The following is a 20,756-nucleotide window of genomic DNA, read 5'->3' as shown; positions in this document are numbered from 1 at the left end:
CAATATTTATTGCCCTGATTCTGTAGTTTGCAGAAACACCCCATATGTGGCCGTAAACTAATGTACGGGCACACGGTAGGGCGTAGAGGGAAAGGAGCGCCGTGTGGTTTTTAGAAGGCAGATTTTGCTGGACTGGTTTATTTACACCATGTCCCATTTGAAGCCCCCCTGATGCACCCTAGAGTAGAAACTCCATAAAAGTGACCCCATTTTGGAAACTACAGGATAAGGTTGCACTTTTGTTGGGACTATTTTTAGGGTACATATGATTTTTGGTTGCTCTATATTACATTTTTGTGAGGCAAGGTTACCAAAAATAGAAATTCTGAAATTTCATCTCCATTTGCCATAAACTGTTGAGGAACACCTAAAGGGTTAATAAAGTTTGTAAAAATTGGTTTTGAGGGGTGTAGTTTCTTGGAAGGGGGTCACTTTTATGGAGTTTCTACTCTAGGGGTGCGTCAGGGGTTCTTCAAATGGGACATGGTGCCCAAAAAAAAGGCCATCAAAATCTGCCTTCCAGAAACCATACGTCGTTCCTTTCCTTCTTAGCCCTGCCGTTTGGTCATGCAACAGTTTATGACCATATATAGACTGTTTCTGTAAACTGAAGAATCATGTTAATAAATATTAAGTTTTGTTTAGCTGTTAACCCTTTCTTTGTTATAGGAAAAAACTGATTAAAATAGAAAATTTGCCCAAAAATAGCTGTTTTGGCACCGTTTTTATTTAATTTTTTTGACCGTGTTCATCTGAGGGGTGAGGTCATGGGGTATTTTTATAGAGCAGATTCTTACAGACGCGGCGATACCTAAATGCATTTAGGTTTTACACTATATTATCCTTTTATAAACAAAAAAATTATAATTTTTGTATCTCCATAGTATGAGTCAGTTTATTTTTTATTTTTAGCCAATTATCTTAGGTAGGGGCAAATTTTTTGCGGAATAAGAGGACAGCTTTATTGGCACTATTTTGGGGGGCATATGACTTTTTGATTGCTTGCTATTACACTATTTGTGATGTAAGGTGACAAAAAAATCACCTTTTTTGCACATTTTTTATTTATTTTTTGACCGTGTTCATCTGAGGGTTTAGGTCATGGGGTATTTTTATAGAGCAGATTCTTACGAACGCGGCGATACCTAATATGTCTATTTTCTTATTTATTTTAGTTTTACAAAATAATATTTAAAAAATAAAAAAATTGGGGTTTTAGTGTCTCAAGTCTGAGAATCAAAGTTTTTTTTCCGATTGTCAGTAGCTAAATGGAATTAAAATTGGGGAGGGGGTTTATAAATTTAGTACTCCATGGCAGTGTGGTACTACGTGAAGCAACCAATAATGCGGAGGCCTGGATGATCGGGGCACGTGTCACACTGAGTGGTGGTGTCCTTTCGTATCCCCCTCCTGTGACACACACTGCACCTTTTTGGGGTCCGTTCCTTCTTTCCAGCATGGGGGACCACACTTGGAAAGTGTTGGCCAGGGATGATCCGGGCGCCTCAAGTTCCCGAGGTACTCCGGCCTGCTCTTTCCCGGTCAGAAAAGATCAGGGCCTTAAGGACTGCCTCATAGAACTGGAGGAATTTTCCTGTGTTGCCAGCGCTTCAGGACAGCACAAAAGAGTTGTACAAGGCAACCTGCACCAAGTAGACCGCAACTTTTCTGTACCATGCCCGGGTTTTGCACATGGCATTATATGGCTTGAGGACTTGATCAGAGAGATAAACTCCTACCATATACCGATTGTAGTCAACGATACAATCAAGCTGAGGACCGTTGCCGCGGTACCTTGCACAGGGACAGGGGTAATGCCGTTACCGTGAATTGTGGACAGTACAAGGACATCCCTCTTGTCCTTATATCTGACCAGCAACAGGTTTTCACTGGTAAGGGCACAGGTCTCACCCCTGGGGATAGGTACCTGGAGGGGGTGGGTAGGGAGGCCGTGTTGATTTTTCTGCAGGTCCCACAAGCGGATGTGGATCTGGTGGCGAGGGACTGGAACAAGGGGATACTAGTATAAAAGTTATCCATGTACAGGTGGTAACCCTTATCTAGCAGTGGGTGCATAAGGTCCCACACAAGTTTCCCGCTAACACCCAGAGTGGGGGGACATTCTGGGGGTTGAATACGGGAATCTCGCCCCTCGTACACACGAAACTTGTAAGTGTACCCTGAGGTACTCTCACAAAGTTTGTACAGCTTCACGCCATACCTCGCCCGCTTAGAAGGAACATACTGGCGGAAAATAAGTCTCCCTTTGAAAGCAATGAGAGACTCATCAACCGCGACCTCCCTTCCAGGTACATAGGCCTCCAAAAATGTGGCCCCAAAGTGATCGATCACCGGTCTGATTTTGTACAGGATCACCTTGGGGAAGGGGGGGGGGGGGGGGGAACGACATGCTGCATCATCTGCATAATGCAGGCATTTCCGGATGGCCTCAAACCGGGTACGTGTCATGGCCATACTGTAAAGTGGGATCTGGTAGAGGACATCCCCACTCCAGTAATGCCTGACACTGGGTTTTTTGACTAGGCCCAAGTGCAGCACGAGGCCCCAAAACATCCTCATCTCGGCTGCACTGACTGGAGTCCAGCCACCGGCCCTAGCCAAAAAGGAGCCTGGGTGTTGAGCAATGAACTGTTGGGCGTACAGGTTCGTTTGCTCCACCATCAGATTGACAAAGTGGTCATTAAAAAAAAGTTTGAGGAATCTGGATTCCTAGTTGGCCAACAAAATCAGGAATCACAGGCTCAAAATGCTCTGGGGTACACCATGCAAGTTCACCGGTAGGGGGCTTCGGTGGGCAGGAAAACTACTACAAGCCCCAGAGCTGCTCGTACTAGTGTGGGCCACAGGGTCCCTGGCATGGTAGTCCCCTTGCTCCGCCGCCTTGGGGGCTCATCATCATCGCTAGATGATGAGGAGGACGCAGATGACAAAAGGAAAGTGGGGTCATCCTCATCCTCACTAGGGCTCTCGGAGTCGGAGGCAAGCTGGGCGTATGCCTCCTCGGCCGAGAACATCCAGGGGGCCATAGGGGAGTGTGTGTGTGCGTGTGTGGAAATCTTTATTTAGTGTGCATGTGTGTGGGGGCACGGGTTTTCACGTACTTATCCCTAAAACTAACAGAAAAAAAAAACTAAATAAAAAAAAACATAAAATGTGAAAAAAAATATAAATATTAAAACTCGCTGATCAGCCGTCCGAAGCTGATCAGCAGTGGGGTGTGCGATGTGCTAACAGTGGCCGGATGCTAAGAGTGCTGGCCACAGTCACCATACGCAAAAAAATAAAAAATAAATTGCTTGCACCCCACTAAACTTTCCCTGAATATCCCTGCCTAACCTAACCTTTCCCTAAGTACCTTTTAGTGCCAGAGGGCACTGTGGAGGGTCAGAAGGGGGGTGGCTGGGCAGATATGGGGGTTGCTGGGCACAGATCCGACGCTGCTTCTCTCTCAAAGGGCTCCGGACAAAGAAAGGGAAAGGATGCTGAGCCGCAGAAAGTTTAAACCTCCTGCCCACCCTGCAGCCAATCAGAAGCAATCCTGAGAGGTGCTGTCACCATCACCTCTCAGGATCACAGGATGGTGATTGGTGGTTTATTATCACAACACCGATCACCATCCTGTTCCAGGTTATCGGGTCACCAGAGACCCGAATAACCCGGAAACGCAGCTTGCCAAGATTGCCGATACTGGGGGGGGGGGGGGGGTGGTTTCACAGGATCCCCCCCGCGCATTTTCCCAGGATGCCTGCTGATTGATTTCAGCACACACCCAGTTCCGATCACCGCCTGCCGCGCGGCAGTGATCGGAAATACACATGACGTACCGGTACGTCATGATTCCTTAAAGGGGTTCTGCACTTTGTTTAAACTGATGCTCTATCCTCTGGATAGATCATCAGCTTCTCATCGGCGGGGGTCCGACACCCGGGACCCTCACCGATCATCTGTTTGAGAAGGCAGCGGCGCTCCAGCAGCGCCGCGGCCTTCTCACTGTTTACCGCAGGCCCAGTGACGTCACGACTAGTATCACTGGCCTGGGCGCGGCTAAGCTCCATTCCCTTGAATGGAGCTTAGTGCCGCCCAGCCAGTTGATCACTTGTGCGTTGGGTGAAAATGGCAGCATGTTCTATATTCTGCGTTTTTCACGCAAAGCAGGCCTCATAGAATTGTATGGGGCTGCGTGAAAATCGCAAGCATCCACAAGCAAGTGCGGATGCGGTGCGATTTTCACGTACGGTTGCTAGGGGACCTGATCATTATTATTTTCCCTTATAACATGGTTATAAGGGAAAATAATATAATTCTTAATACAGAATGCATAGTACAATAGGGCTGGAGGGGTTAAAAAATAAAATAAATAAGAATATAACTCGCCTTAATCCACTTGATCGCGCAGCACGGCTTCTTTTCTGTCTTCTTCTTTGCTGTGCACAGGAAAAGGACCTTTGATCACATCTCTGCGCTCATCACATGGTCCGTCACATGATCTATCACCATGGTAAAAAAAAGATCATGTGATGGACCATGTGATGAGCGCAGTGACATCATCAAAGGTCCTATTCCTCAAAGAAGAAGACAGAAGAGATGCCAGCTGCGCGAACAAGTGGATTAAGGGGAGTTAAATTATTATTATTATTTTTTTTAACCCCTCCAGCCCTATTGTACTATGCATTCTGTATTCAGAATGCTATTATTTCCCCTTATAACCATGTTATAAGGGGAAATAATACAATCTACACAACACCTAACCCAAACCCGAACCCAAACTTCTGTGAAGAAGTCCGGGTTCGGGTCTGGGTACCACATTCAGTTTTTTATCATGCGCGTGCAAAACACATTGCACCCGCGCGATAAAAACTGAACAACGGAACGCAATCGCAGTCAAAACTGACTGCAATTGCGTACCTACTCACACAGGTTTGCCGCAACGCATCCAGACCTTATCCGGACACGGTTGTCTGCAAGGGGCCTTAGAAGAAAACACTGGTATATTTTGCTGTATACTGCAGTACAAGAAATACCACCATTTACTGTACAATAAACATGACTTCTAGTTTCTCCTCCATCTCTATGTCCTTCAGAATAGGAGCTTCTCTTTGTATCAGCTGCTTACTATGGCTGACAGAGGAGTATCATTACTGGGCAGGATGAAAACTTCTTACAGAAACAGGCTGTACTCTAGCCTGCAGAAATTTGCTAGGTCAAAGATCTTGGATGAGCATCTGAATTTTGGTTTATTTGGCCATTGAAGGGAATTTCGAAATCATCCATTTGTCTTTTTCACCGAACTCTGAAATTGATTACATCAGTTTCAAGGAGTGCAGATGTGTAACCGAAGAAAGTATTAATCACTAATATAGTAGTTATGTGACTTCAGTTTGAAAAAGAAATAGCTATTTGCCTCAAAAATATTAAGGGAATATCAAAAATTAAACTTGTAGCAAATACAATTATCCAGGATGAGAATGTGCACAGCATTCCGTATTATAAAGCCCCATCTCCCAAATTCTCTTCCAGCAAGCATAAAGCATCCTACTGAGAGAACGCAGGTGTGCACAGTAGCTAATACATATTTTGGCTAGAAAAACTATTCACTCTAAGATGCAGCCAGAAAAGAATCAAACGGTGACCCAGATACATTCTGAGTAGTCTAGATTAGATTACTTGCTAGTGAAGCAATGGAAAACCATTTGTATTATAAAAGATGTATCTATGATGTTTTGCCTACATCCCATTCAAAGTTTAACATCCAAATAGATGACAAAAACATATACATGAGCTAAATGGCTACACACTGAAGAGATGGTTGCTCAATTGTGCTACATTATATACTGGACTGAATGGGTATGAGTTTGACAACTGGGACTTTCTTTGGTCACCCGTTCCCCCCACCATTGTGGCTAGCAGTGCAAATGGAGCAGTGGTCAAGCATGCACCCTGCTGCTCCATTCAAAGTCTATGGCACTGACAATACGGCTGAGTGCTTTTTATTTTATTTTTTCAAGAAAAGTGGTTTTATTTAGTATATACAGAAAATATAAAATACCGTATTTTTCGCTCTATAAGACGCACTTTCCTACACCCCACAAAAGTGGGGGGAAATAGCACTGCGTCTTATGGGGCGAATGCTGCAATTTACACTGATACACTGCCGCTGCGCTGCTGCACAGTGCGGCCGGCATGTGTATCAGCAGGGAGGGAGGAGGGGCTGGGGGACGGCATCTTGTTTTGTAATGGCAGCAGGGCCCGGTGCAGTCACTGTATTCTATTACATCAGGTCACGCTCACTGTAGTAATCATATAGGCAATGTTAAACTGCGGGCGGGCGGGAGGCGGCAGCGTAACTCACTACATCACGTGCCTGCTCCTCCCACTTTATGAATGAAGCAGGCGGCGCAGGCGCATAATGTAGCGAGTTACACTGCCGCCGCCCGGCCTCCTGCCTGATATGGAAGTTAGTACTAAGTACTACAGCCTGGATTGGAGAGGAATTCTACAGTTTAACATTGCCTATATGATTACTACAGTGAGCGGAGCCCGGTGTAATGAAATACAGTGACTGCAACGGGCCACGCTGCCATTACAAAACAAGATGCCGACCCCCAACCCCATGTATTGGGGGTCATTCACTACACAGGGACACTGTTATGGGGGGGATCTGTGGATGACACAATGCATAAGATGCTATGTGTCATCCACAGATCCCCCCATAGCAGTGTCATGCCATCCCCAGATGCCCCTATAACAGTGCCATCCACAGATGCCCCCATAACAGTGCCATCCACAGATGCCCCCATAACAGTGCCATACACAGATGCCCCCATAACAGTGCCATCCACAGATCCTCTATAACAGTGCCATCCACAGATGCCCCCATAACAGTGCCATCCACAGATCCTCTATAACAGTGTCATCCACAGATGCCCCCATAACAGTGTTATCCATAGATACCCCATAACAGTGCCATCCACAGATGCCCCCATAACAGTGCCATCCACAGATCCTCTATAACAGTGCCATCCACAGATGCCCCCATAACAGTGTTATCCATAGATCCCCCATAACAGTGCCATCCACAGATCCTCTATAACAGTGCCATCCACAGATGCCCCCATAACAGTGTTATCCATAGATCCCCATAACAGTGTCATCCAGAGACTAATAACAGTGCATCATCCATGAATCCCCCATAATAGTGTCATCCACAGACCACCATTAGTTCAAAACCCATCAAAAGCACACCTTTTGGTTTAAAATATTTTTTATTTATTTTTCTCCTCAAAAACCTAGGTGCGTCTTATGGGCCGTTGTGTCTTATAGGGCGAAAAATACGGTACATATATTGGATCACCACAATTGCAATGACCCATAGAACAAAGTTAACATATTATTTATATCACCTGGTGCATGGCATAAGAATTGATGCTAGAATGCAGGATTTTTCTTATTCCTGCCCCACTCAAAAATATATATAGTTTTATATACCCCAAACTGTGCCATAAAAGTGTAATCTGTCCTACAAAAAAAGCAATCATTCAGTTATGTCAAGTACAAAATAAAGTTGTGACATTTGGAACGCAGCAATGAAGGCTAAAGCCCAAAGTAGGCAACTAAAACTAAAATTAAATACTTGCAACATTCCTTCAGGGTAGGGCTAAAACGATTACTCGACTGAATCAAGTAATTAAACACAAAAAAAAAATCCTTGATGCAAATATTTAGCATCGAGGATTAATTTGTGTCATGTGACCACGGAGCAGGAGTGAAGCGCTTGCTATTACTCACCGCTCCGTGGTCATCCGCCAGCCTGCACCACGCTGCACATTCCTTCTGAAACATCGTCAGGACATAGTGCAGGTAAGCGTGTACTATGACCTGACGCTGTGGGACATCAGGACGACAGTGCAGTGCGCAGAGAAGAAGAGGGACGAACTGTGGAGCGGCGCCCCTACAGGAGAGGTAAGCATTTTATTTCACTGGCGCTGGGGACATGGCTAGGATGGGGAGAAGGTAGCACTGGGGGGGGGGGGGGCAAATGGTGGCACGGGGGGCAAGCTGGTGGCACTGGGGGGGCAAGCTGATGGCACTGGGGGGACAAGCTGATGGCACTGGGGGGGACAAGCTGATGGCACTGAGGGGGCAAGCTGATGGCACTGGGGGACAGTTGATGGCACTGGGGGAAAGCTGGTGGCACTGAGGCAGCAGCTAATGGCACTGTGGGGCAGCTGATGGCACTAGGGGGGAGCTGATGGCACTGGGGGCAGCTGTTGCCACAGAGGGGGCAGCTGATGGCACGGAGGCAGCTGATGGCCCAGACCGCGATGATTTCTTTCAGCCATCTCTCATCTCTGCAGAGTATGATAAACAGACATCTTAGTTTCCTACTTTTCCATCATCCTCCCACCTTCTGAACATCTAATCCTGCCACTCGCAATACTGTGCCCGCTGTGAGCCCTAATACTGCAGAAACAGATAATCCCCCTGAAAATACTAGTACCACACAGATAGTGTCCCCGTCAGTAATTATTGCCACATAGTGTCCTAAAAAATAACTGCACCCAGCAAATTGTTTCCCTGACACTAATAGTTTAGCCATAATGTCCCCCAAAATTAATTGAGCTAAGTTGATACTGTGCCAGGGTGCCCACTACAGTAACAGTGCTCCCCAAAGTCCCACCAATAGAAATTATCATCTCCTAGAGTGCATAGTATTAACAGTGCCCACAATAGTAATGATACCCCCATTGTGCCCATACTAGAAATCATTTTCCCTATAGTCCTCCAATAGTAATAATTCTCCTTATGTGCGCCAGTAGAAAAATGCCCCCTTATAATGAACACCAGTACAAAAATACCTCCTTATAATGTGTGCCAGTACAAAACTAATATCCCCTTATAATGTGTTCCAGTACAAAATATATCCCTATAATGTGCACCAGTGCACATCATAAGGGGGTATTTTGTGTATCAGTGCAAATACCCCTTACAATGTGCACCAGTACAAAAAATACCCCTTATAGTGTGTGCCAGTACAACAAAAAATACCCCCTTACCTTTCAGATCAAACCCCCATATCACACCTCAGATCAGATCCTCAGATAAGACCCCAATATCAGATCCTCAAGTCCCTATATCAAACCTCAAATGAGACCCCCCCATCAGACCTTCATGTTAGATCCCCCATATCAGACCTCAGATCGGACTCCTTTTAGACCTCAGATTAGACCCTATTAGACCTCCATGTCAGAGTTCCCCCAATATCAGACCTCAGATCAGAGCCCCATTAGAGCTTCATGTCAGACCTCCCAGGTATTAGACTTTAAAATATATTAAGTAACTTACCTCTCCTGCTCCGCCACTTCTCTCCAGGTCTGATGTTCTCCTCAGGCATTCTCAGCTTTCTTGTCAGCTCATCTGACAGCCTGCAGCGTCAGGTCACAGTGCGTGTCCTGACACTGTACACAGTCAGGACGGTGCAGCATTGTCCGGAGGAGGAATAAGTACAGTGCTCGCAGCGCTTCACTCCTGCACACTAGTGAGCGCTTCCATAATGGAAATGCTCACTAATATTCATGTGCTGCATCCTATAAAGGGAAAAATATAGCGCCACTGGCAAGGGGGGCCTGTGGGCCCTAATGGCTTAGGGACCTGGTTACAACGTTGTGACCCCCTATAGCTACGCCAGTGGTGCAGTAGAAAGCACCCTGGATCTGCACAAGGATTGGCACCATTCATTAGGGCTAATCTATGTGTGCCTAATCTCATGACTTTTCTATGTGGAATCTGTGGCCTGAGCATAGCATTAATGAGGTTATGGAAACACATTCATATGCATGGGCTTCAGAATGTTTGCATAGTTTATTACAGAATCAGTACCACTATCCATATATAATGCCAAAAGTGTAAATGGACTCTTAAAGACCAATTCCTCTCATAGCGTTAAAATGGTAATAAACATGTAAATCCGAAGTTAGAGCAACAGACAAACTTTGGAAGTTTTGTACGTTATCAGCTGTAGTACTGTAGCTGTACTGCCATATTCCTTGTCAGTAGAGATGAGAAAATTGATTCAGATGAATCAATTCATCTCATCAATGAGAGTTGCTGCTCCAGAAGCTGAAGCAGAGACATTGGGGGAGACTTATCAAATTGGTGTAAAGTAGACCTGGCTTAGTTGCCCATAGCAACCAATCAGAATATACCTTTCATTTTCCAAAGGAGCTGTGAAAAATGAAAGGTAGAATCTGATTGGTTGCTATGGGGCAACTAAGCCAGTTCTACTTTACACCAATTTGATAAATCTCCCCCACTGTGCTTGCACAGCTACTCAGAGCAGTGCGAGATTGTATGTAGTAGCCATGGAGCCACCAAGGGTTCCACAGGACCTGTATACACAAAACAGTAAGCTTTCTATTAAATCAAGATAATTAGCAAAATTGCTTATTTTAGAAACATTGTAACACTAAAAAAATGATTGAAAAATTGGACATAAACTTTAAATTACTCAATATTGTGATTGCGTGTGAATCGGCAAGATCATTTATATACATCCCTTGATTTTGTGTCTTGTCCATACCTTTTTCTTATCAAATATTAACTTTTGAAAAATACATATTTGCCAGTTTTACTGGTAGAATAATGCCTGATACTAGTCTGTAAGAACAGGTTGTCCAGAGAAAAATCTTAAGAACAATATTTTATTGTACCTTCACTACAAACAAGACACAGCTGATGATATGAAAAGAAAACATCCATCTAAAAGTCTATGGCAGCCCTGTGATCTCCAGGTTTTATATGCCAAGGAGATCATTTGCCTAGATAAGATATCTCAGGAGCATGGAAAACCATGCAAGTTTATGTTAAATATATTTGGATGAGATATTTTTTTTTATATTACACCAAATTCGATATTGTAAATGTCAGGTATCTCATAACAATAGACCCCTCTGACCCCCAAGAGCGTTCCTTACGTGACATATCTCTAGACAAATCATTTGGGCTAAAAACATAGGCTTGATTGACATATTTTGCCAGCCTCGTACAAGGGCTCAGGCAGTGCGTAGAGCAAAGTGTTCCTATTAAAAAAAAAAAACACTATTACGGAAGCAGAGTTGTTGTATTGTGCAGAAGGAAATTACCGTTGTGGTCTAAATTGTGATTCTTCTGAAATGATAGAAAATTGTAAAATAGAAAAAGTACATTTAAGCTTTTTGAAAACCTAAATTGTTATCCGGTACAAGTGAATAGTCTTTTGAGTACATTCTCTTTTGAAATCAGACCCCATATGCAACTAATTACTATACACAGCATGATGAGCCACATTTACTAGCAATTTCTGTTTAACGATTTAAGGTATGAAGTAAGATACACTATGATGTAGATGGTGCATTAAAACAAGGCATTCTCCTAGTTTTTTTCATAAAGAGAAGCAAACTGGATTATTTCAAATAAACTAAGAGATAATTAGCAGACGATGCTAAAACTGGCATAAAACCTTCCTTCAGGCGACTCCTAATTTAAGTATTACTGGCACAAAGTGGCGACAGATTGTGCTTCAACATTGCAATATTTACATAGCAGAAACCCACAGTGCAGAAAACGTGAGGCTCAATGATGCACTAAATTAGCAACAACCATTTTCCTGTGTTAATTTAGTTCATTGCATATATCTAAATCTCTGACTTGAAATCGCTATTCTGTGCAGAGTTACTTCCTAATCATCACAATTAAAAAGAATTATACGGCCATCAAATCCTGACCTGGCATAACACAGGATTAATGTATCTAGCAGTCTCAAATGCTCATTTCTTCAGTCTGAGTTTCAATTGTACAAGATGAGTACACTAATAATTTTACTAAAGCAAAGCGCTTGCCACGACTGATTGAGAAGCAAGTCTTAAATACAAATCCACGCTTTGAATTTATTTAAGATGTGTGGAAAGTTTTGAATATAGCAAATAAAATGAAGGAGAAATAACATGGCATAAGAGGGATATAGATAAACCCTAAAAAGACAGAAATGGAGAAAATACAGGATATAAAAATACTGAGGAACATTTTATTTAACTTCCGCTAACCGTTTTACATAAAGAAGATTGCAGCACGTGGTGACGTGGTATAGATAGACACTTATATGTATATATTTTTTACCTTTCCTAATCTTTGGTGTTCTTGAAAAGCAGAAATCAATTCGTAGGCCCATTTTATTTTGTCAGCACTTGGAGTAAACTGTTCCTGGACAATAGGAATCTGGCTTGGGTGAATCACCTGCTTACCTACAAGAAGATTAATAACACCAGAAACATGAATCAACAACAGATGTTCACGCAAAATGTGTCAAACATTCAAAGATGGAGAATGCCTCCCGGACTAGACATTAAATAATAACAAATAATTACTGTAATAGCGTTCTTTTTTTATCCCTGGCACTCCAGAGCAGCATGAATCCTTTCCGTGTGCTCAGGCGGCATGGAAGGATAAATGCAGCCTTGACTCAATTCAGAGCGCTTTAAAAGAATACAAATAATCAGTTCTGTTTTAAAGCAAACAAAAAAAAGGAGTCCCATTTTTTACTTTATTGTCTAGCTAGCAAAAAGGGACTGATAGCTGGAATAAACCTGACAGGAGCAGAAGGACCCTGAGCTATTAAGTAGGTTAAATGTGAAGTCTACAAGTCAAAAAATACATTATTTGGTTTTATTTAGAAAAGAACACAAAGTAATGAAAACCCATCATGCAGTCAAATGATACAGGGCTTCCCTTCATATGATGTGCACACATGATCACTGTGCTACTCTTACCATGAGAACGGCAGCCTTAAAATGCAGAAAATCTATGTCTGGCTCTAGCTTATTTTCTATATTTTATTCCAGGTATTACTGTCTATGAATAACACACACAGAACAATCTAAAATTCTAATCCTTAAATATTAAAAAAGATATTGGAGTAAAAGGACAAGGTGTCTTAGTTTTCCTGCTGGTTAAAATAAATAAATAAATACCGGTACATTAATAATAATAATAATAATATTATATATATATATATATATATATATATATATATGCACATACACAATGTTTTATACTATGTACTCTCCCTCTCTCAATATATATATATATATATATATATATAATTATTATTAATATTAAAAGAGTTCATGTGTAATTAAGTTTATATACACCTTTATAGAAATGACTTTCCCTGGTAGTATGGGCAATGCTTAACGTCATTATACATGCTTCACTGACCACTAACACCAAGAAATAATCCATTAGGCCCCATTCACATGACCGTATTTTGATATGCATTTTTTGCAGATTGGATGTGGGCCCATTCATTTCAATGGGGCCGCAAAAAAATGCTGTCCGCATCCGTCCGTTCCATAGTCCCACAAAAAAAGACAGAATATGTCCTATTCTTGTCCGTTTTGCAACAAGAAAAGGCATTGTTACAATGCCCCCAAAAAACTAATCAAAACACAGATGTCATCCGTAATAGTTGTGTGAATTCCCCCCTAGATTGGGTTTGCTTAGATTTTTGAGCTATACATTTTGTAAGAAAGACAATTTCATGTTATAATCCACAATAATAAACATATAACCAATTACATTTTAAATCTGTATAATATTTATCTTAATGGAAACATTATACTCGTGGCCATATGCTACACAAGATCACACATGTGCATACCTTTTATGGGTAAAAAAATAATATCACAATTCAATTTATTGTAGAATCTTTCATCTATGGGAGTGAAGCCAGAGCAGCGTGTCACATATTTTGCAGAAATTTCATAAAATAACCTTCACCCAGATTTCTCTACAGGAACCATGGCATGTAAAGGAGCTAAAAGAAATGTGACACTTGACAAAAGGAGTGTAATCTGTTTAAACTGAAACACTACATTGTCTGCTCAGGTATCGAACACCACTTGACATATCGTTCTAGGTCAATTTGTCAGCTACGAAGGGATTATGGAACATAATGCAAACTCTTCATGTGAGGGTCTTTAACAAAGCAAGGTGTGCCTGTGTGAGGCTCAGCATCCCTCTCCACGTAATGGCTCTAAGAAGCTGAGGTATTTAGTAGCATTCTGTAAATAAAATGTAATGATTTTTTTTGTCTAATTTTTATTTATTTTTAAACAGCAAGGTAGGGATTTTAACATGGAAAATCATAAAAAAAACATTAATAAAGTTCGTCTGATGGAGCATTGTCCTTCTGCATAAGAGGATTAAACTTTCTCAGTTTCAAGTTCAACTTTGCACATATTAAGAAACCTTGAAAAACTCCTATCACCGTTCTACTAACAGACGCCAGAAAACTAAGCTTCCTATTGTTGGCTTAGGATATGCATCAACTGACCCATTAACATGAGCAGCAGCAGCAGACCACCTGAGTTATGGGTATACAGCGAGACACACTAGGAAGAGTCTCTGCTTTCTTATCGCGGCCAAACACTGGTGTGTACAGCATGCGATTCACTCTTACATATTAGATATGGCTCAACATAGCAGGTGATATGATTTATCATGAACATTGTAAAGCTTCACTTTCATAACTTTTAGAATACAGTAGAGATTAAACTTGAGTGGGACTGTCATGCATAGGGAGCATCATTATTATCAAATCTTCTGCCTAAATGCCTATAATATATTAAGAAAAAACATTTACAGGTAAATGTCATGATAAGGAAAGACACAAACAAGCCCAGTCATTTATAATATGTGAATATATGTATGTAACACAGTAGGAAACCAAGTATCACATTTGCTTCATACAAAACCCTATTACACCACATTCTGCTAATGGGGGCTTTACACGCATTTTTTTATGTAAAAAAAAATAAATAAAATAAAACAAAATTTGGTGCAGATATTATTTTTCCCAAAATGTTTTACTTCGCTTTACGACTTTTTTTTTTTTAAAGTGGATGACGCTTAATGGAATTTTAACAGAAATCTACTCCAGCTCCTACCTGGAGTAGATTTCAGTTTCTGGCGCACAGAAAGCAGAAAGATGCGCAAAACTTATAAAGAGGAGTGCGCCAGTCTTTAGTAAATGAGCCCCAATTTCTCCATCAGAATTGACTGTACATATACTTTTTTCTACCATGTAAGGCTTTGCTTCACATTTTATTTCACGGTATTTTAGGAAGGCAAATATTTGATGCAATCCTGTGATTTTTTAGTTTTTCAAAGGTAGAATATTTAGATTTCCTAAATTGCTCAAGCGCATGTTAAATAAGAAAAAAGGCAACTTCAAATAGTTTTAATTAATAGTATCCTAATATTTTGTGTCTGCAGTTCCTCTGCAGACCTGTGTGTCTCCACACCAGCGTTTTAGACTGAAAAAAACTGGTGTAGGAAATGATATGGGCCTACCGGCCCGCCCTCTTCCCCACCCCCCTTTTTTTTTAGAACCGACTTACGTGGTGTGAAAGGGGAAGAAGTCACAGATTGTGACACAAATGATCTTTGCGACAAAATCAGTGCCAAATATACGACAAAAAGTGGCATATATTTGGTCATAAATGACCCCATTAGGTTTGTTCTGCTAGTCCGTGCAGAATATTTTTAATTATGACTATTTTTAAAGTTCTTTTTTTGTTTTGTATGGAAGAAATAGAAAAAATGACTGCAAAAGTGCACATATCATTTTAGACATATTTTCTAGCCTAGATCTTATTATGTAAAAGCCAGACTACAGATCTATTACTGCAAGTATTTGATCTTTTAATGACTTGCTGACAGGAACATAACACAGAGGACTATCTTGGTTGTGAGGCTGCTCTAGGGTAGCCAATTTCAATACCACAACATCTTCAATAACCTGGGCAGCAGATATCATCTATACTGGCTTTATTGCTTTGTGCAGCTGATGCCAAATATTTTTCCTGATCCTGATATCAGGATGTGGCAACAGCACAAAGGGCAAAAGCCTATACATTTCTATTGCATACCTTTCTTCTCTGATTGGGTGAATCAGTTTAAACCTAGAGCACCTAGACATTGTATTGGTCAGGTGAGCCACCAGCAACCCACTTTTTTCTGAAAGCCTAGAATAGTTTCATACATTTGAGATTTTTTTCTTGCATCCCCCTAATGCACACTCTAAATATTATAATTTGATGAAAAAAAAATGTTTTACTTTTATTAAAGGAGTTCTTTACATATTGATGACCTATCCCTAGGAAATCAGATTGGTGAGAGTCCAATTCCAAGGACCCCTGCCGATCAGCTGTATGGTGCTGAGCTGCAAAACCAAGTACAGACACTATACAAGGTATGGCGTTGTGCTTGGTAACCTGTGAGGAGGCCATGGCACTCACAGGAGCACTGCAGCCTCTTCAAACAGCTGATTATTGGGGTCCGGTGAGTCAGACTCCTGCTGAGGACCAATCTTGAGAATAGGTAATTAATGTGTAAATCCTGGAGAACCCTTTTAAAGGAGATTTCCACTTTAGAAACTCATTTTCATACACTTTATTAGAGAATTTTGAGTTAATATAGTGGAGCTCTGTCTTCAGAATCCTCATCTCTTGACCAGAGTGGACAGCAGTACAAAGAACATCCCTTGCTATGGAGGGCTTTCTTGTCCTGCATTACAGACAGCCTTCCTATTTGAATGGCACTGCATATAATGCTTAATTTCTCCTGTGGTGGTGCTGCAGGGAAATCAAATATTTACTGCCTGGTTTTGCATATCATACCACAAGGGGAAGACTTGATAACCTGCTTATTGTCTAGAGACTCTTCCACCAAGTGGAGATTGACCAAAGCTGAGAACCCCTTTAAACATTTTGACAGTTTTCATCTTTGCTAGCTACATACATGGGACCACATGACTCCATGGGCTCTGAGGACAGAGCAATATAAGTACCGTAATATAATAGCAGGCATTTTGATAAACTTCTTCCCAATGGTATGATTGACAATACTGCGAAACGGGAGTGCCCAGTGTTTCTGTATGGCTTGTGACATTAGTTGGTACCTCTCTTATCTGAAAAGTAAATCAGGTAGTGTAATCTGTACTTATCTCAGCAAAAATAAAATCTATTTAGAGGTCTATACTTTTCCTGAGAAGAATTCTGTAATTTACACTAAACAGTCATTATCTCTTACTGTTTGTAGTAAAGCCTTGCGATGACCTGCCAACAGTCCTTCTACTTACTATCTGTCTATAAAACTCGCTATACAATTTCAGATCATCTTAATAAGACATAAAAGAAGATCCGCCGAAGATATGTATGCGTAGTTTTACTCTTGTAAAAGAAAAAAAGACTGAATGCTGACAAGTGCGAGTAGTTTTATTTATTTTTTAGTTAATAATTCCTCTTCCACATATAAAAATGAGCACACATCGCTGGTTCACTAAACGCTTTCTAAGAGCTACAAATAAGTGATCATGCATAAAATAAAGTATACTATGGAACTTTTAGATTTTTTTTTACTGTTATTTATTGATTATGCTTTTTTCTTAGTACATAAAGATTATTAGATTTTCGATCAATCTTTTATAGGCATATGCTGTGTCCACACAACCCCTGCACAAGATATATTTGTAATAGAACTGCATTACGTATGCTTTTTTCATTAACAGTAAAGATACAATCCTTGGGTATACTTCAATTTGTTTACAAAACCATCTAGAAGAAAGCTCTAGAAAATCACAGTCCCTTTAATTACTTTAATTAGATAAATGTAGAAAATGTTAAAACATTGAAATAAAGACATAAAACAAGTATGTTGTTTCAAAATATGGCAACGTGGGATATTTTCGTTGTACACAATGTAATAACCCGGAACATATTTGCAAGATTCACAGTGGGCTATGTTATGTTGTGTTTTGCCATTTCCCTTCATTACTGTATAACTGTCACTCATTAAACAGTAGAAATGGCTCTTTATATATAATTAGGAGTACATACCGGAGAATCCCATCAGGGCTCCTTCTTTTGCTTGTCTCTGCAGCCCATCTGCATCTTTGTAGTCTATGTAAACAAGATCAATTGCTTGCAGTCCAAATGCTTTGGCTACAACGATGATCTTCTGTCTGGCATACAGGACATCATGAGCTTCTTTGCTGCTTGTAGCACCTATTGTTCAGACACATGGCACAGTGATTAGTCATTAAATCCATCTACACTAGAATGCATATTCACGTAAGGCTACTTTCACACTGGCGTTTTGGTTTCCGTTTGTGAGATCCATTTCAGGGCTCTCACAAGTGGTCCAAAATGGATCAGTTTTGCCCTAATGCATTCTCAATGGATAAGGATCCGCTCAGAATGAATCAGTTTGCCTCCGTTCCGCCTCCATTCCCTCTGGAGGCGGACACCAAAACGCTGCTTGCGGAGTTTTGTTGTCCGCCTGACGATGCAGAGGCAAACTGATCCGTTCTGACACACAATGTTAAGTTAATGGGGACGGATCCGTTTTCACTGGCACAATAGAAAACAGATCTGTCCCCCATTGACTTTCAATGGTGTTCAAGACTGATCCGTTTTGGCTATGTTACAGCTAATACAAACGCGAGTGTGAAAGTAGCCTAATATTATGACTAAAGTTGCTGTCAGTTACTTAAGGATGATTAATGGCGTTTTTCAAGACTTCAGTTAAGGTGGTATTAGAGAGAGGCCCCAATTCAATATTCCAGTTTTGGAAGGATCTGATTAAGAGAATGAAGACATGGACCTCTTATTGGACCAGTAGCACCAAAGCGATAATTTTGGCCTAAATGAAACTTCAAATATATGAATCATTTACATGTGAGATACAAATGCATTTTAATCTGATTGAGATTAGGCAGTGTGACAGATGAGGTACTATGTGTGACATATATAAAACAACGTCTGCTTCTACCTCTACTACGTGTTTGACTACTGAACAATCATATACCTCCTTTGTGTGTTTGGTATTAATGTCAGTGGAAACAATGGTGGCATAGGAAACTACCAAGTTGTACGGTAGGCTTTTGGATCCATTACTACTTTTAAATTCACTGTAATAATTTTAAATATTTTAGTAATAAAAGAAGTACAGGATAAATACAAATTACATCATATTCAGATTAAACAGAAATAATCAGCAGGGTTAATGCCAATGTGTGTACACAATTGTCCTCATTATTGTGGGTAATCATTATAAGCTCAACACTTAACTTCTAACCCAATCAACAATATGGACAACTGCAAAGCAACAAAAACAATCATAAGCATGACATGACCTGAGACTCTAACGCAATCTACTTACGTAAAGGGGTTGTCTGACCCAACGCAAATTTTTTGCATGGCCGGAAAAGAGTCTAAATGAAAAAAGAAAAAGGGCACTCACCTAATCCACACTACTCCGTTCCAGTGTTGAGGCTCCTGTCTCTGCTCCTCCTGGTTCTGTGTGGACGGAAAGTGTGATGTCCCAATCATGGTCATGTTAACTGCTGCAGCCATTCACTGGCCTCACTGATAACATGTACTCAAACAGCATATGGTCACTGATCCTTCCAGTCCCTTGTAAGTGGAGAAGGGAGCTTCACTGCCGGAACAGAGTGGCATTAAGCAGATGAGAATTGACATTGGCATGGAGCATTTTTTCTTTGATTTAGACACTTGCCTAGCCTTAGTTAAAATTTATGTTGGGGTCAGACAATCCATTTAAGGCTCAAGTGAATGTAAAAAAACAAACATAGCCAATAAAATTGCTAGTAAATGATAGGCATTCAGGTTACAGAACAATGTAAAGTATAAAAAGGCTGGACCCTTTAAACAGCTCTCCTACCTTACTAATGGCTAACCCCTTGACAACTAATGATATATATATAGCTATATACCAAAACCACTGTACCTCCTACATCCGTGCAGGAGCATGGCTGATATGCATTGCCAGGCTTCTGATGCAGTTTAACCTTGTAGATGGCGCGGTCAATAGTAGCCACAGCAATAGTAGCCAAAGGGAAGTGATTTTAAGTATGTCCTTCCTACAGAAGCCTATTAGGTTGAAGGCAGGGTCTAATAGGCTTCTTGTCAGTGTAATGGTGACAGTTATTATATATTACAATGCAGAAGTTTTGCAGTGTATTATATACTGTATGTGATTGCATGTTCAAATTCCCTTGTGGGACAAAAAAAGCCTCCAAGAATATTGTGGCATACAATCCAAATAAGTATTTTTACTGTACCGTAGTAAAACATTAAAATCCACATACTTCAGGCATTACCATAAATGTACTGACACACAGAAAAAGGATAACATGTGAACACTGTAAAACCAAAACCCTAAACAAGAAACCCCAACATTTGTGGAATTACTATTTTGTTTCCATTCCACCCGAACAAATAATAATAGGTGGCGAGTTGAAAGCAAAAAAAAAGTGCATCTTCAGGGCTGCATCTTTAGGTGGATTGACCACTTTCTGGTTACTGTTGACCAATGTGTTTGTGAGAGGATTACATGGCACTTACTAATACAGCCTTTGTTGAAATTCTGCACCAGTTTCTATATTTTATGAAGTATTCTCCCTTGTTCACAAAGACTTTTGTGCTGTCCACACAGAGATCCTGTTTATAAAATAGCTGATGACGGAGGGTCATGTGACCAGGCAAATCACCTCCATATGATCTCTCCTCCATTCACATACACTGCACCTGCCGTCTGCGCTTGTTCTGTTGTGGGTTTAGTGCAGGTGCAGTGTGTTTGAATGGAGGAGACATCACATGGAGGTAATTTGCCTGGTCACA

The 20,756-nt window shown here is 41.0% G+C and overlaps 1 protein-coding gene across 1 annotated transcript in view; it reads right to left on the bottom strand.

The window, feature by feature from the left end:
* CLYBL (citramalyl-CoA lyase) overlaps window positions 1–20,756 on the bottom strand; it is a 374,710-nt gene that overhangs the window by 17,355 nt on the left and 336,599 nt on the right. The window contains 2 exon segments of the mRNA XM_044286389.1: window positions 12,172–12,296; window positions 17,952–18,119. Coding sequence (XP_044142324.1) covers window positions 12,172–12,296; window positions 17,952–18,119 — 293 coding nt within the window.

This window comes from Bufo gargarizans, chromosome 3, assembly GCF_014858855.1.
Source record: "Bufo gargarizans isolate SCDJY-AF-19 chromosome 3, ASM1485885v1, whole genome shotgun sequence".
Lineage (NCBI taxonomy): Eukaryota > Metazoa > Chordata > Amphibia > Anura > Bufonidae > Bufo > Bufo gargarizans.
This window is presented reverse-complemented; position numbering and strand designations above follow the sequence as displayed.